Here is an 18,460-nt window from a genome sequence, read left to right on the forward strand (position 1 = left end):
TGTGTGTATAATTTTATTCAGCCGTGTTTGCTTAGTGCAAAAAGGCTTGGTTTTGGAAACACTGTATGAACACTCTTATATGTAAACAAAGCGGACGCGGAACGACGCGCCGTTCCGGTTCACATAATCTAACTATAAATCGTAAAAAAAATACTTCAAAAAGAATTATTATAAAATGTATGTGCCTATGATAAATGTATAGTATCAGAAATGAGAACAAATTACTTACCTTCATTATGCTATCCCTCACTTGTGATTACTTAAGAAGTCGAAATAGTTGAATTTACACTTCTTTTGCCGTTAACTTAGGATCGGATTGTTAGTTCAAACAGCGCACGCGCAAACTAAGAAAGATGACTACGGATCCTCATATTGTTCTTTAAATAATTGTTTATTATAATTAAATGTCTTTACAAATAAGAGATTGAAATAAAAATGTCTTATTACATTGTATAAAATAATAATGCAAACTTTTGCTATGTTTTTATTACTATAGCAGTTACAATTTTTGTATAAATAAGCATTTTAATTGGATTTTGTAACTTTCGAGGTCCGTTGGTTCTATAGGCGCGCCGCTCTCCTGTACAGCATCGCACTGCGGCTACGCGCATAGGCTTTCCCCCACGTACGCATTGAGCGCATATATAGAAGTGAATTTTCATAATTCGGGCAGACTAGTTTCTGACACGGCCCCAACTACTTAAACTGGCCAACGTACCTTTGTACACAACTCAACTCAAACTAGCCAGACGGAACTCTTGTTTCTTTATTATTGCCTAAACAAATTAGGTAATTAACTAATTCCCAAGTACTTTTTTTTAAACAACTAAGAATATACCCGAATAAATCATTCAAATATTGAACTATTGATTAATCACCAACAACGATATTTATTATCAAGTTTATTTGAAATATAGAAATATTAGTCCCCTATCTTAAAGAATTAATAAAGAATGAAATACATGTATTAGAGTTGATTAATGATAATACATAAATCTGAAATAACAATTTGTAACAGTGGCGAAATAATTGTTTGATGTACAGAATGATGAATTATTAAAATTATAATTTTTGTTTTTCTTGTTGAACCTGAAATCTTGTCTCCAAACCACTGTGTCTTCTTTTCTTAAGTGTTCCATTGCCTGTAATTCTAAAATCATATACTTTGATTGAAACGAACAAAAATAATTTATCACAAACACCACCTCCTTTCATATTTCCATCTATTTTTCTCTCTTCATCTCTCCCCTCCACCTCACCCTTTTTAACTGTCTTACCGCTCGGACTATCCTGAAAATATTAAACATCTTATTTTCTGCTAAGGGGTGATATGGCCACCAATACCCGGTCAAGAGTGAAAGGGAGTGGGGGTGGTGTGGTCGAAACCGTAGAGGGCGACGGTGACGGCCGGTACAAAACTGGTGTCAGAAGTGGGATGGAAATACAGGTAGAAAGTAATGGAACTGAAGAAGATGCTACCAAATTGATCATAAATAATTCAGGAGAACAAGTTGAACTTAAACAGAATTTGAATGAGTGTAAGAAAATCGAGTCAGAATGTGACTCAACTGATTCTGAGACTGAAAAAGCCACTCGTAGGAAAGCTAAGTCAAGAAATAATCGTAGTATGCAAAGTAGAATTCTCTCAAGACTTTCCAATTAATGGAACAAATGACTACTTTGACTAGAAGAACTAAAACGAAGCGAAGCATTGATTCTGACGCTTCTAGTGAAGAAATGAGTGATACGAGTTCTATTGATAGTGAGATAACCTTGAACTACGACAAACCCACTACCAACAAAACCAACGAAGAAAACGAAACGAAGTCTTCTGGACTTCAAAAGGACATAACAAGCCCTACTAAACCTAAACTGGAACAGAATTCTAACCCAAAACCTAATCAAACCGCGAACAGCTCACGTCCCAACATAATGCCCGATAAATATGACGGTAGTGCGGATTGGAACGAGTATGAAACTCACTTCGATTCGTGCAAATTGATCAATGACTGGAACAATGAACAAGCAGTCAAATACTTGTCCGCTAGTCTTAGGGGACCAGCCCTGAAGTTACTAAATGAAAGAAAGCCAACAAACTGGACTTATGATGCTTTGAAAAATAGGCTATCCCAAAGATTCTCTTCCTCTAAGCAATCAGAAAGTTACCTAATGGAACTGCGTGGTCGCAAAAGAAGACCAAATGAATCTCTCCAAGAACTTGGGAGAAATATTAGGGAATTGGCAACAAAAGCCTACCCCGATTTTGACTTTGACGGAATAGACCGTCTTGCTAAAATCCACTTCATGGATTCAATTCAGAGCCCTGAAATTCGAACCGGCATCTTCCATGCCAAATCAAAAACTTTGGATGAAATGATTGAAGCTGCAATCACAACAGAAACGTTTCTGATAACAGAATCTGAGCGTTCTTGGAAAAAGAACACTCATAATAGAGTTGTAGGAAAGGAAGACACAAGTCAAAATGACTTGCAGAGAAAAATCGACATTGCTGTAGAACAAGCTTTGCTTAAGCATGATAAACCGCAATATTCTGGCAACAGACGGGCCAGAACTAATGACCAATCTCGAACAATCACGTGCTACTTTTGTCAGAAACCTGGTCATATTGCAAGGGATTGCTTTATGAAGCCCTCTGACATTCATCAGGCACGATCTAATGAACAACAACGAAGTCAACCTCGAGGTCATTTAAACGACATAGGGCCACCCATGGGGGCATTGGCGCGCCCAAACCGACGTTAGGACCGGCCCCAACACCTACGAGTGAGAACTATGATAGAATGACCGCAGAAAAACTTCCTTTCAACAGCTCAAACTGTAATGGTTTATTTGTTAAAGTTAGGATCCATGACAATGATTATAGATTTCTGATTGATACTTAGCGATCTCCACGAACCCCTCAGAAGATCGTACACTATGATCGACTGAAACCCTACAATGGACCTGAACTTGACGCTTGGAAGAAACCAAGAACCCCAAGAACTCTCACTCAGAACTCTGTCGCTACAGATACCCCCAACAGAACTTTGGACGGAAATAGGCGTTACCCACAAAGAAACAGACAACCCCCAGATTATTTTTACTAAAATATTATTAAACACTGAATAAATCTCTGTGTCATTACCTTAGATCGTCATGACGTTTGATTGCGAATTTTGCAGTTACAAAACAGCCCACAAAGAAGTCCTGGGAAGGCACATGATGAGGAAACATGAACGACAAGTAGTAAAAGGCAGCAAGGCTAGCCGTCATCACAGGAGCCGATCCCCACACAGGAAGACACCTCCTCACACGTCCAGATCCTTTACAAGAGTAAACCGCTTAACCAGCTTGAGTCCAGATCCTACAGTACGCCACCCCACTCGTCCCACCCTCCCAAAGTTCCGAAGAGCCCTCCGTCTCCCCTCATTAACCCCTCCCAGGATGATTTCCCCCATCAAAGATCCGGTTTCCTTAGATGACTCCGACGACGATAGCATGTCCATTCATATTGACACTCCAGCTCCTGAACCCACCAGCACCCATGCTCCTACCCCCGCAGAACCCGAGAAAGACGCTCCGACTCCCTCTCTCCCTGATGTTCCAGCAGTCGCCAAATCCACTAATCCGACTCCCTCTCTCCCTGATGTTCCAGCAGTCGCCAAGTCCACTAACTTGAATCCGACCCCAGCCCGCGAAGAAGACGCCATCAGCCTCGTAGCACAGACCGAGTGGGAGGAGGTCTTCGAAGATGTGAGCACGCAAACTACCGACCCTGAAGATCACATTTCTAAGCTCATGGAAAAGTGTCGGATTTCTTTGTCCAAGAACCCTAATAGTTCCCACTCATGCGGCGAGTCCCAGAGCTATTTTCATAACTTACAGAATAAAGAAAGCGTCACTCGGGTTGTTGAAACCCTTCATCTTCCCGGAGGAGGCTTTTATACTCGTTTTGAGTATAAGGTACGCAAATTCTGAAGCCTCCTCCAACCTATCTCTAACGTTTCCTCCTTGCACTCTCGCACGCTATCTCTGTCCTTTCGTTCTTTTCTCTCCGTTTCAATAATTCGAGTAAAGTTTTGACATGTCAATTTTATTATGTACATTTAAATATATATATATATGAATGTTTTCTGCTCTCTCTGTCATCTTCTTTTCCTATCACCTTCTTCCTGCTGTTCTCTTAATTCTTTCCTTTCCTTTCTCAAACAAAACAAAAACTTTGTAACGCCACTGATAGGAATATGATGATAAATGTTATTTCTAAGTTTATTGCACACTTTGGTAAAGACTTCATTGGGAGGCCGAAAATATTAGACATAATTTTTCGAGGTGAATTGACACCTCAGAGAATATTGGTCAACATTTGGCAGAAGAAGAAATGCTAATGAGTATTTGAATAAATGATTGATTGATTGTGAGGCGGTGATTGATTGATGAAATGATGATAGGACGGTTCCTATCGGGTGATGTTATATGTAAGTTTGTATATAAGGAAATTAAGAAGTTGTACTTAAAAGCATCTCTTGTATCTGCCAAATAGACTGTTCAATATGCCATTTGGAATTCTTGGCGATTCGAGTTTGTTAATTGCCAAAAATGAAAGTTTTGTCTGTAAGGTGTTTTTTTTTTTATATGAAGTCTCTATTATGTGAGCATTCTATATACAAGTACGTTTTAAAATGCGAGGACGCATTTTTAGAGGGAAGGAGGCTGTGTAACGGGCCTCTCCCTGATTCAAACTAGGATTTTAAGTTTACCTAATTTTATATTAAGAATCAACTCGAGTCCCTCTATATCTCTACTTCTATTTACCTTTTTATCTTGTCTGTCTCCCTCTCTCTTTCTCTTCCTGCTCACTCGAGTAATTCACTATTGTGCTATACCAGTTTCACTTTGTAAGTTATATTTTCAAGGTAACCAAATTGAGATTCTGATTATCTTTATGTCTGGAGTATGAACACGAACTATGGTCTGGATTGTGTGTATAATTTTATTCAGCCGTGTTTGCTTAGTGCAAAAAGGCTTGGTTTTGGAAACACTGTATGAACACTCTTATATGTAAACAAAGCGGACGCGGAACGACGCGCCGTTCCGGTTCACATAATCCAACTATAAATCGTAAAAAAATACTTCAAAAAGAATTATTATAAAATGTATGTGCCTATGATAAATGTATAGTATCAGAAATGAGAACAAATTACTTACCTTCATTATGCTATCCCTCACTTGTGATTACTTAAGAAGTCGAAATAGTTGAATTTACACTTCTTTTGCCGTTAACTTAGGATCGGATTGTTAGTTCAAACAGCGCACGCGCAAACTAAGAAAGATGACTACGGATCCTCATATTGTTCTTTAAATAATTGTTTATTATAATTAAATGTCTTTACAAATAAGAGATTGAAATAAAAATGTCTTATTACATTGTATAAAATAATAATGCAAACTTTTGCTATGTTTTTATTACTATAGCAGTTACAATTTTTGTATAAATAAGCATTTTAATTGGATTTTGTAACTTTCGAGGTCCGTTGGTTCTATAGGCGCGCCGCTCTCCTGTACAGCATCGCACTGCGGCTACGCGCATAGGCTTTCCCCCACGTACGCATTGAGCGCATATATAGAAGTGAATTTTCATAATTCGGGGCAGACTAGTTTCTGACACGGCCCCAACTACTTAAACTGGCCAACGTACCTTTGTACACAACTCAACTCAAACTAGCCAGACGGAACTCTTGTTTCTTTATTATTGCCTAAACAAATTAGGTAATTAACTAATTCCCAAGTACTTTTTTTTAAACAACTAAGAATATACCCGAATAAATCATTCAAATATTGAACTATTGATTAATCACCAACAACGATATTTATTATCAAGTTTATTTGAAATATAGAAATATTAGTCCCCTATCTTAAAGAATTAATAAAGAATGAAATACATGTATTAGAGTTGATTAATGATAATACATAAATCTGAAATAACAATTTGTAACAGTGGCGAAATAATTGTTTGATGTACAGAATGATGAATTATTAAAATTATAATTTTTGTTTTTCTTGTTGAACCTGAAATCTTGTCTCCAAACCATTGTGTCTTCTTTTCTTAAGTGTTCCATTGCCTGTAATTCTAAAATCATATACTTTGATTGAAACGAACAAAAATAATTTATCACAAACACCACCTCCTTTCATATTTCCATCTATTTTTCTCTCTTCATCTCTCCCTCCACCTCACCCTTTTTAACTGTCTTACCGCTCGGACTATCCTGAAAATATTAAACATCTTATTTTCTGCTAAGGGGTGATATGGCCACCAATACCCGGTCAAGAGTGAAAGGGAGTGGGGGTGGTGTGGTCGAAACCGTAGAGGGCGACGGTGACGGCCGGTACAATATATACATATATATTGCAACATATACCCTGTATGAGGTAAAAACACGCAAGAATATCAGAAAGGAAACATTTCATGACCTATTAAACATACAACTACATGTAGATATACTGCTTTGTAAAAAGAATTAAATCAATGTATTTTCTGTGACGTTCATGAAATATTATACACAACCATCTGTATGATTATCACTTAAATAATAAATGACTGCACAATTTACGATCCTCATCATCTAATCTCTTACAAATTCCAGTTGCTAAGAAATCATGCGGCGAAGAGGCCTTTGCTCATGCAGGACCTAGCCTGTGGAATTCTCTCCCACAGAGTTTGAAAACCCAGACTTCAGTGACCACCTTCAAGGGCAACCCGAATAAGAGTATTTTTGGTGGACATCGACTTATTGTTCAGACATGAATTATATGTAAATAGTTTTTGTTGTTCTGCCCTGAAGCGCCTTGAGCACCTAATTAAGATGGAAAGTGCGCTATACAAATCTCATGTACTATATTATTATCAATTCATTAATGAATCGCCTAATGACTTCTTTAGAAATTGAAATTTCCTCTTGAATGATATCAAAGAGTGCCAAGGATAAACCTAACAAGGGTTGAAATCAACATAACCAAACACAAGTTCGCCTGGTTTTTGTTGTTGTTTTTTCTACATCCAGTGCATGCTGATAACGTATTTTTTCATATTTTCATATCTGAGTTGTTGAAAACTCAACCATATGCTTGGTCCTTGATTTGAAATGGTACTTTAGCATACAGTGTATTTACAGTTGAGGCCGAAAGTTTACATACACCCATGGAATTCAGTGAAATTTGTTCGCTTGACAGACATCGTAACATTTAATATATCTTCAGAAATATAAATGCTACCATGACAAATTTGGTATCAAATGAAAGGGCATATTAAGCTCATTCACATGATTGGGATGCCATTGGGATTAAAGTATATTTCAGGTAAAATTTTCTTTGAAGGAAAAAGTAATATTCATGCCAAATGTATGATATTTTATTATATTTTCAAAAATTGTTTCATAGAAATATATGATTTATATTACACTTTCTATCATGATATGCCACCAATGAACAAAAAATTGTAATCTGAAATGTTTGTGTTGAGAAATAATTAGCACAAATATGAAAAGTTTTTGTCAAGTTTTTATTTTTAATTTGTCTAAAATATGAAGATTCTTGAGGAAAAAAATGACACCTAAATATTTTTCAGTTCCTTATACCAAAGCAATGTGATGAAGGGGTATGACATACTCATTTGTTTGATATCAAATTCGTCAAGATAGCACAAATATTTCATAAGATACAGTAAATTCTTTTGTTCGAATTTCCTGGGTGTATGTAAACTTCTGGCCTCAACTGTATATGCAGTATCTGCAATATTATTTCAATATGAGATTTCAAGCAATACACAATGGTGATGAAATTCCTAAACAGTTGAGAAAACATCTTTCTCTGCTAACTACTTATGCAAAATTTCAAGTAACAGACTTTTACACTTTAATACACAGATAACATGGCAGCTTTTTTGAAAGACAAGTAGAATTTCATGGTCACTAACTATAAATAATATGGATGTAAGCTATGCCACCATGAAACATACATCGTATATCTCTGGAAAAATTTCCCCAAACCGTTTGTTCTAAGTTGTAAAATGTGATACAACAGGTGTATAGAACATTCCATGGGCGAAACAGGAAAACCAAGCTACATGTACCTACATGTATAGTAGTACAAACATACATGTACATGTAGGTTTTGTCCAATACCACATTATCATACAAAAATAAGTATTTACTTCATTCACACACACAGTCCACATATCAGCATACATTGTAAAAACAATAAATACCGTAATAATAACAACAAGTCAAATAAAGTCAATGCATGTGGAAGACTGGAAGGCCCTCAAAAATTTCGCAAGTAGATTATCATTATGAAATGAACAGTTTTAATAAACACAATCTTGGTATTTTTTTGCTCAGGCAGATGTAATCACTTCCAGATGAGTGAAAGCAGAAAGGATGTGCCATGCCCATGACACCTTTTGTTACAGAAATGTCCTCTTTAAGGATGTACTGAGGGCTTTTGAGATCTACAAATTTCATCATGATTATTTGGCTCTGGTCATGTAATTGCGCTTGAGTGGAATCGAGACGTGCTTTTCAGTGAACTTTGTATTAAGCTTAATTTGTTGAGTATCGAATTCTATGGTTCAAGTAGGCAATGAGTTTACCTGATGACTACCGAATACTGGGCCCCATCTTACAAAGAGTTGCAATTGATCAAATCGCAACTACATGTATGGACGGCCAGCAACGTCAACCTGTATTATGTATGTTTGTTCAAAATATTTTCTAGTTATATGATGTATATTCATACATTAATTATTTTCTTAAATATTCACTCTGCTTCTCTTCATTTACAAAGGACATTTTTCTGTGCAAATTTTCTGTAGAAAAATTTATGACACTGATTGTGCAAATTTCCTAAAGAAAAATTTATAACACTGATAGATTTCCTTAGAGTTACGATTGATTGGATCAATCGCAACTCTTTATAAGAAGGGCCCCAGAAATCCATGAATTTGCACAGGGACAGACCTGCCAACATTAATATCCCCCTTACACGTTTACTCGCAATCCAATCAATCAATAAGAAAACGGTTGAAAATCTGCAATCTTTCAATTAAAAAATCAGTCAATTTTGAGGTAGTTTCAATGACAATCAGCGCATCTTGCATGCATATATTACGAAGAGCACTAATCATCGGCTTTGGACAAGAATACATAACCACTCAGTTACAATAACCCATGCATACCAGTAAAGAATTCAATAAAGAAGCCATCCACTTGCCTAGTAAACAAGTTTTGTTCAACTATCATCATACTTATCCTTGATATCCTGCGGAATATCAACCTTGAGTGGAATAACTATGTAGTTCTCTGGTCCAAGATCGGTCTCAAAATGGTAATTTGGGGCCAGGTATTCTTTCTCCCCCTTCACCCCTGCTTCAGTCCATGTATGTCCATCACCCGAGAAGAGTTCTAAGATCCGTATCTCACAGTAGAGGAACAGTCTTGTCTCCCAGTCCTTCTGAGGCTGAGGAAGCTCCCTGAACTTCTGATAGCTCATGAAGGTCGGTGCCTGGTGATCGGCGATGGCGTCGATGAAACGGACGTCGGACTTCTCTTCAAAATACTCAACTGGTTTGGTGGTGATGATGTCCCAGTGGGCTTGGACGGCAGGCAATGCCTCAGGGTAGCAAGCATGAATGAATGATAGAAGACCTTCCCATGTTGCAGGAACGGTTGGAACTGATGTCAGATTCCCATGACTGGATGAGGTACATGAGGACTGGAAAGATTCTTGGGTTGGGGTTAGTAAGACTAGCCAGTAGCATGCCTTTTGTTTAAATAGCTGAAATGAAAATGAAATTAGAAAGGGAGGTAGAGTAGCACCACTTATTGTTAAAAAAACCCGATATGAAAATGAAATTAGCGAGAGAAAATAAAACAAAAGTCAATTTTAAGTGTAAAACTTATTTCCTCCTTTTGTAATAGTACGCTATCATTACATCCGTAACAAATTCTATGACACCTATTTAGTACCAGTGACTCTATAATTTCAAAAGTAAAGTAGTGTGTAAGAAATTTGTATTTGTTGATTCAAAACAGCTCTTGAGGTGATATGATGAGTCTGTTTTAAAAATATCACCAGTCGAGAAGAGCTGCATGAGTCAACAGTCAAGTTGGGTTTAGCATGCAGTGACTATCCCCTAGCCAAAGCCATATTTTTCTGTACCTTTTTTAATAAAAAAACGTCTTTACACTTTGGAAGAGGTACATGTACATCATTCTCAATTCTTTGTTAGATGTGATGTTACACAAATAACATACTAAATGTACGTTGTTGCATGTGCCTTTGAATTAAAGAACGTCTGAAATGTACTCAATTAAAGACAGATCTAGATCTACACACTAACCACCTCCCCCCCCCCTGGACAGATGTTCTATTCAGGTTTACGAGGTTGCCTGGCATTTAACTTCTAACTGAAGTTTCAGCTAGAAAATCTAGACAAGTCAAGACTAGAGTCTAGAATAGACTCAAGTATAGAGACTGACACTGTAACACAATCACAACTGTGTAACAGCTAACAAGCGAGTTTTAGTTTTGTTTTGTTTCCCCTTAAAATTAACCCAGGACTCATCCATGTAATATTAGGCAGACATGGGTACTCTCCAAAATGGGGTACAATGGGGTCGCAATAGCACTCCAAATAAAAAGGGAAAAAATAAATTATGCCCTTAGATGTACCTCGATTATTTTGGATGAAGGTATATCGTGACACAGAATCCTGACATCGAGGCACAAACTGGACCCTCAAAACAAGGAAAAAGTTAGACCTCTATGTCGCGTTCGTTTTTGGTATCGATCGGCCATTTTGTTTTCAATTTTGAAAGGAGAATGAGTGAGACAGAACTTTTCCTTTCTGAGGGTCTAGTTTGTGCCTCGATGTCAGGATTTTGTGTCACGATAGACCTTCATCCATTATATTATAATCGAGGTAAGTGCATAATTTATTTTACCCCTTTTATTTGGGGTGCTATTGCGACCCCATTTTGGAGAGTATCCTCTAACCTCTGCCTAATATTGCATGGAAGAGCTCCTGGGGCCCGTTTCTCAACACCGTCATAAGTCTAACTTCTTGACTAAATCGGAGATAGTGAGCTACTTGTCCGCTAACCGTTTCACGAAGCCCTCTTTACCAAGATCGGGTACAACAACCTCACTAAATATTTATGACACCTCCGAACCTGTCCTAACTTCTTTCTTAATGACGTAGTGGCATCACGTGGGTAGACTATGACATGCAAAAGTGCTTATAAATTTTAAAATTATAATCTTACGTAATCAATCATAGAGGTTGAAATTACATCACAAAACAAGTGGGATAATGCATTCAATGATAATTGTAATACAAATAAACTAGAAAAACTGTTGTTAAACGCCACAAAACCATTCATTTTGAAATAGTAAAATGATTTAATCGATAAAGATTCTACCACGTCAGGCCATCCATAACTGAACTCGTATTTGTTGTTTTCAGACCCCTATTAACAGTTGGATAAATTCTATCTCTAATTTATGCATATAATTTGTCAAATATCGTATGTTTCGGTATCAATAATTAAAAATGTTTCGTTAAATTATATTTTGATGACGTTTAGAATCATAAAAGACCGTATAATTATCATCATTTTACAAAGAAAAAACCATTATGGTTTACTTTCGTAAACTATTGAAATTGGATATCCCGGGGGTACACATCTCAACGTCCACAAGTGATTTTTTAGTCATGAAATGAATTATTCATAATTTAATTTTGTCTGCAATTGAATGCTCCAGTCTTCATGGTCTAGGTATGTATGATGCATAATTCACGTGTGCTATTATTTTGAAAAGATTTATTTCCCAATTTATCACAATATTTGCAATTTTGTCATAATTTTTAATTTTGAAAATTATGATATTTTGTGACTAAGGCTACGTCTCGTCTGCTCTTTTTACCGATAGTATCGATATCAAGGTATTCTAGTTAGGAAGCCTTTCGAGAAACAGGTTTAGTAAGATTGGAACTAACTCCGTGGTTGGTGGATAAAGATATGACTAACTTGTCCATGTGTTGAGAAACGGGCCCCTGGGCTCCAACCTGCTTTACAGGCCAGAGCTAAAGCTCCCTGGCCCCACTTGTTCACTGCTACCACCCTGCCTGTGGGGAATCTAGAAGTAGGACTATGGTATGCCAATGTTGTACAGAGCACACACTTTAAAAAATCATTAAAATATCACTTTTGTGACCAAAATTACTAATTTCCATACAGTTGCAATTTATTTTTCATTAGTAAGTTGAGAATAATTTTTTCATTCACCAGAGCGCTCAAAAACTTGAATTTTGGGCATATATTTGTGTACGCCCTCTATTGGTGGAAAGTAATATGGCAAGAAAATTTTCATTTTTTGATCTCTATTTTTAATTAACTCATTGAGTGCTTCGTGCACGCTACGTATCCTACTATAACATGCCACACTCGTGCTCGCACGCCTACTATTGATTGCTTTGTGCTTGCATTGTTTCCTACCCTCGCCTGCTTCGTGCATGACTGCGCACATTCGGAATAACAATCATTGTTACGCTGTTTTGCATTGTATTGCGCATCGCATGCACGCCGTAATTAGCACTATTGTGTGCAGTGTGAACTCTGCTTTCTGACAGATAAACTTACTCACGCGGTTTACATTCGACTTTTTCGAGTATTTCTACATTTTTTACAAGATATGGCTCCGCCTCTGAGAGAGAAGAGACCTAGGTTTTTGATCCATACAAAACACTCCACAAAATGGAACTACTTGATACAACTCATATTTTAGCGATAAAGATAATAACCAATCCACATAATGAGGACATCATTATAAGGGGTATGAAATTTCCTACAACTTTACTACACAATATTTTGTGGATAAACTAATCGTTAGAGAGTTACAAGCAATTGTAATCATGACTATTGGAAGGAGTGAATACGACTCGCGATCCCAAAATCAATGTGGCACAGGGGGGTTTTGTGGCTGGCACAGGGGATTAGCATCGGATTAGCACTGTGGCATTGGCTTAGTAGTGTGCGTGGCATGTTAAGAGTTAAGAAAAAAATGATTTAAAGAATCAAATTTAAATAAGAGCCAAGTTGTATGAATAATAGATGTAATGGAAACTGTCAGTGTAGAAAAATCAAGCATTTGCCCCAAAGAAAAAATAAGCCAAACATTGCCACCCTTATTTTGCCACACATGGAGATATAACTGAGAACAAGGTTATATTATAACCTTGTTCATTGAATGAGTGCCTGGCCCTGGCCCGGGTTACCTTAGGCTTAGGCTTATATTTTTTAAAATATGACCAGCACTCAGCAGTGCAATTACCTTCATATGTATGTACTCCGGAAGAAATCCCAGCTTAAGAAGCATTGCGTAGGGGTCATGAATATGTTCAATCAAAGCACCATGAACTGTATCAGGGCCAAATAAGAATACTGTTTTGCGACCAGGAACATCGGAGAGATTCACCGGGGGAACGTCGGCGCCTCTTGTTGTGCAAATCCGCCCGTACACTTGTACATGATTGCTGGCAGTTTCAATTTCTCTTCTCGTCGGTAGATCAGAATCATGAGAATCCGAGATCAAACCCCTGTCAATTTTAGTTCTCATGAACCTTTCTAGATCACTAAGAGAAATCTGGCGTCTAAAAGAACGTATTTCTGCTTGAGATGCTGGCTTTCTGTCCATAGTTACCGTGCACCCCATTTCTGTTGTCCATACCTGCACGTACTCTCTACAATTCGACGTCGTCTCTAGCTGAATTATCAGGTGACAAAGTCACATGACAAAGTGTGATCTTCCGCTGGACCATACGGGGCCGATTGCACGAAAGGGTCTTTCCAAGGACCGTCTTTCGTATCGCCCATCTTAATGATGCGCTGTTTGCGGGATATTTCTGAAATGTATGATAAACAAATAAAATTTGCTAACTAGCATATAAATCAATTGGCATACAATTTTATGATATATATCATATCCTTTTATAAACAAAGATTTTGTTCACTTTAACGGATGAACATGATGAATAAAATATTTTTGCAGATAATTTATTTAAAATGCGTTTCACATGGCGCATCATAATAAATGGGCGACACGAAAGACGGTTCTTGCAAGGACCCTTTCGTGCAATCGGCTCATGATTTCAATAATGTCTGTTTGCCTTTCATTTACAAAAAAATGAAATTATTATTTTTTTTTAATAGTAGGTAAATTCTGTTTGTTCAATTTGTCGAAATTTGAATTTTCGCTTGACACTACTGAAATTGTTCACATGTATATCATATTCATAATCATAATCCCGGTGCACTAGTTATGCTTTCTAAGTTGCTATCCATTGTTTTATTCAAGTCCTTAAAAATGTATTAATGTTTTTATCGTTGCAAATAAATGTACTTCTATTCATTCATAGATGTATAATACATCTCTATGATCACTCGAGACCCCGTATTTTACATATTGTCTTGCTCTGGGAAGGTGCAAGGAGGAAAAATCGCTTGCGGAATATCGTGAATATGATATTTTATAATTTTTAATCAGAAATTACCATGACACAAAAAAGGCTATTTCAATTTTATGGTGAGAATATATGTCTGTACCCAATTCCCCTTTAGACATAATTGTCGTTTTTATTGCTTTACCCCCCCCCCGACGAAATACGTTCCACAGCCCCTGATCCAACGTGCTATAATTTTCATGAAATTTGTCGTGTTAAGGATACCGAAACGACTCTAAGGTTTAACACTTTTACGTATTGTTTTTAGCCCATCTTCAAAAGATGAGGCATCCCTCCAAATTCCTCAGTAGAAAACCTGTTTACTTCCAACAATGTCAATTCACCCTTGAAATAATGTACATGACCCATACATATTGGTTGATATTTAATTCGGGACTTAAATTCTATACAATGTATACGATTCAGGATAGGTACTATAGGGGAAGGCGGGGTAAACTTTGTGACACTTAATGCTTTTTGCATGTTAGAATTGATATGATTAATAATCTTGTAGAAATAATTACCTGGCCTTAAAATTTAATTCTTCTAAAATATTTTTCACCTATAAATAATTTTCTACCCCCACACTAAAAGTAATTGTCACCTTTGAAAAAGGCGATGTCAAATGGCTCAACTTGCCCCACCTGTGGGGTCAGTTGAGCCACCTTCTGGGGTAAATATTGAGCCACAAAAACTATGTACAAAATGTATGGGGGAAGAACCAGCATGTCTTTTTTTTATTAAAAGTTTTTCACTTGCTAATTCTCTATAAATACTAGCATCCAAAAAATGAAAATAACGGTCACGTAAATTGGCCCTTCTGCCTGCATATCAATGTTTTTTTTAAGGTTTGTTTGTTTCGTTATATGCATTACCATAAGAATTACCATGGCTTAACTTACCCCATGTTGGCTTGCTCAACTTGGCCCAGTAAAAAGTATTTTTTGTATCAAAGTTGAAAATAATGTGGTGGGGTTATGGGTCATCAATACATGACACCACCACAATGTCTGACTCATTCATTATTGGCCTAGGGCTGGTGGCTTAACTATGCTCTAACCCCTATGCTCAACTTGCCAAGCCTTCCCCTACAGGGGGGGGGGGGACAGACGCTCCCATCGTTTTTTGTTGAAAACATGACGCCACCTTCACCATCCATGTCGAAATGCCATGGCACGCCACTGATAAGATTGAAAATGTTTCAGAAAGGGGGCAACAACTAGTCTTTTAAAATATACATTTTGAGATAACTTCAACATTATTAGCCCACAATATTTTTCATACAGAGAAGCATTGAGCTCAGAATATAAATGCAGAATGCAGCTGGATTATGCTGGGTCAGATGCGAGTGGTTGATGACTAAAGGTGGCGCTATTACATGCTGCTCAAGGCTGCTGCTGGTTCGTTGCGAGTGAACCTCCACGAAATGTTTTGTCGTTGATCATTCTGACAGCGATAGGCACAGTGGCGTACCTAGGATTTTCCACAGGGGGGGGGGGCAAAATCGTCCTCGAAAAAAATGACAAGCCAAAAAAAAGAAAAGAAAAAAAAAGGTCTTTAAACCACAAAGCAAAAAAAAAAGGTCTTCAACTTCAAAGGTGGGGGCCACTGGTGGCTCGTCAGGGGGGGGGGGCAGGGATACGTCCCTAGCATGGGTTGTGACTCGTCAGGGGGGGGGGAGCAGTCTGCCCCTCTCCCATAGGTACGCTAGTGGATAGGCAACGAAATTCATTCTCTTTGAAGAAGGGGGGGGGGGCACCACCATGGTAAGAGAATCAGAACGGCCAGACATTTTTTTTTTCAATTCTTTTATTTCATTTCCATTCAAAACATAATAGAAAGTAATATAAAGCAATACAAATCAAGTACAATTTTATAGGGCATTCTTACTTCGTAAAACAGAAAAAAAACAGTATAATATATTCATACAAAATGAACATGCACGTTTAATGTTTTGTATTCTTGCCCATAAAATAAAAATTGCTAGTACCCAGTAGCTGATAATATCAGAGAACTGTTCTGAAAAGGGGCGTACATTTCTTCAAAAAAAAATCTAACAAGCACAAAAATTCAAAGGCTATCATCCCAATCACCCCCCTCCCCGACACCATGGGCCCCGGAATATTTTGTTTCTTCAAGTTCGCGCTTCTTTTCATTTTATTTTAGATGACTATGAACTATGTGCAATCGTTGTTGCTGCCCTTTCCACATCGTCCAACCATGGACCTATTCGTAATAGGTCCATGGTCCAACATACGTATTACCCTCTTCCGGTTCAGTGTAATTCATGCCCGCTTTCTCGCTCACTTCTCCAAGTTCTCCCTCTCTAGTCTTGATCCCTACCCTTCTCTCTGTTTTCTTTGCCCTTTTCTCTTCCCTCTTCCCTTTTTCGTATTGTGTTTTATGTGTTACAGGCGTATTCCGTCACAAGCCTTTGCTTCCATGGAACTACGCCCTCTTCTGTTAAAGCCTGTGTATAGCTTTGGTAAAGGGTCAATAATGTGATTGATAATCGAATATCATCTAATATGACAGTCTTACTGAAGCGTAGAGACCGTTAGATATTTTTCCAACTGCACTTCTCTGAGAAAATTTCAAATATTCAAATCTTGGATATATAGCGCCCTCTCTCGGCGATGCTTGTTTTAAATTAAAAAAATGGGCATTCAAGCACTTATCTTATAAATTTAGTGATTAGATATCCAAAAGTTACAGGCAAAGAACATATCTTGAAAGTTTCAGCCCATTCCATGATTTGGAATAGGATTTAATTGAAAGACAAAAACACACAGATATTTTAATTTGATCGGGTGACCCGATCAAGTTAAATTTTCATGTAAAATCGCAAAATTTATCCTGTAAAACACATTTTCATTTCATATCCTCCACACCATAACTATTGTAGGGCATATCCATTCATATTAGCTAGCAATGAATTGGAATAGTGATAGGTGCATTTTGGTGGATTTACCAAAACTATACACAAGCTTTAACCAAATTTTATATGTTTATATTGTTATTACACATGATATTGTAAATAACAAAAAAACATTTTGTGAAAAATGGAAGAAAATGAATGTTTATTTGGATTGAAAAAGAAAACGCTTGAGTTATCATATTAAAACATGTTTTCTCTTCACCCCCTCCCCCAACCCTCCATCAAACATGACATGACTCCATTCCTTCGAACCATCATCACCCGTGTGATAATACAACCCGTCCTCTGTCCATGACTGTGAAGGCGGGATTAGTTCTGTCAATAGAATTATGATACTTTATTTCTGACTGTTCCCATTCTTCGTCTGTGACATGGGAGTGTTCAATGATATATTTAAACGTCTTTAGATTATCACTGAATATGAAGTAGATTTTTAATCGAAAATATTTCGTCTGACTGGAGATTACTATACAGTACAAGAAAATCGAACAAAAATTCAGAGTTTGTAGTCGTTTATAGTCCTTTACACCCATTCCCAAACCACAGGGGTATATACAATATTCCAATCAATTAAATAAGTCTTACTCTTATTGTGAATATGTTTTAATCTGTGCAATGTAATATGCATGTATGTATAATCGTTTTCGATTGGATATTTTGGTACTTTGGTGAATGATGATGTCCACCAATCCCGAATTTTATCTTAAAGGGTGTTTTGATCTTGGGTCTCGAATATCTCTTGACAGAGTCTATTCCGAGTCTATCACTCATCGAGCTCAAGTCATAATCGAGATGGTTCCACGTACAGCGGGGCATAGAGTGGCCATGATCGTCGAAGGGAATTTTTTTTTGTAGTTGGTAACATCACTAGGCTACTTGAGGAGGGGGGTACATGTATATAGGAGGGGCCCGGAAAAAAATAAAAGTTGTCGAATAATAATGTGTGTATATATATATACCAG

General features: G+C 37.3%; 1 protein-coding gene across 1 annotated transcript; it reads right to left on the reverse strand.

Moving 5' to 3' along the window:
• Positions 1-8,847: 8,847 nt before the first annotated feature.
• LOC121409509 lies at positions 8,848-13,816 on the reverse strand. Its single transcript, XM_041601427.1, has 2 exons — positions 13,393-13,816; positions 8,848-9,834 (listed from the first exon to the last, which is right to left on the reverse strand). The coding sequence occupies exons 1-2, from the start codon at positions 13,771-13,773 to the stop codon at positions 9,289-9,291; spliced, it is 927 nt and encodes a 308-aa protein (XP_041457361.1). The 5' UTR covers positions 13,774-13,816; the 3' UTR covers positions 8,848-9,288.
• Between the last annotated feature and the right edge of the window lie 4,644 nt (positions 13,817-18,460).

Source organism: Lytechinus variegatus, chromosome 2 (genome assembly GCF_018143015.1).
Source record: "Lytechinus variegatus isolate NC3 chromosome 2, Lvar_3.0, whole genome shotgun sequence".
NCBI lineage: Eukaryota > Metazoa > Echinodermata > Echinoidea > Temnopleuroida > Toxopneustidae > Lytechinus > Lytechinus variegatus.

Bases quoted from the DNA above. Each gene is read 5' to 3' on its own strand.
- LOC121409509 (XM_041601427.1), bottom strand. From the start codon at position 13,773: ATGGGGTGCACGGTAACTATGGACAGAAAGCCAGCATCTCAAGCAGAA. The intron at 9,835-13,392 runs GTAATTGCACTG...TTTTCATTTCAG, and splicing joins CGGAGTACATACATATGAAG to CTATTTAAACAAAAGGCATG.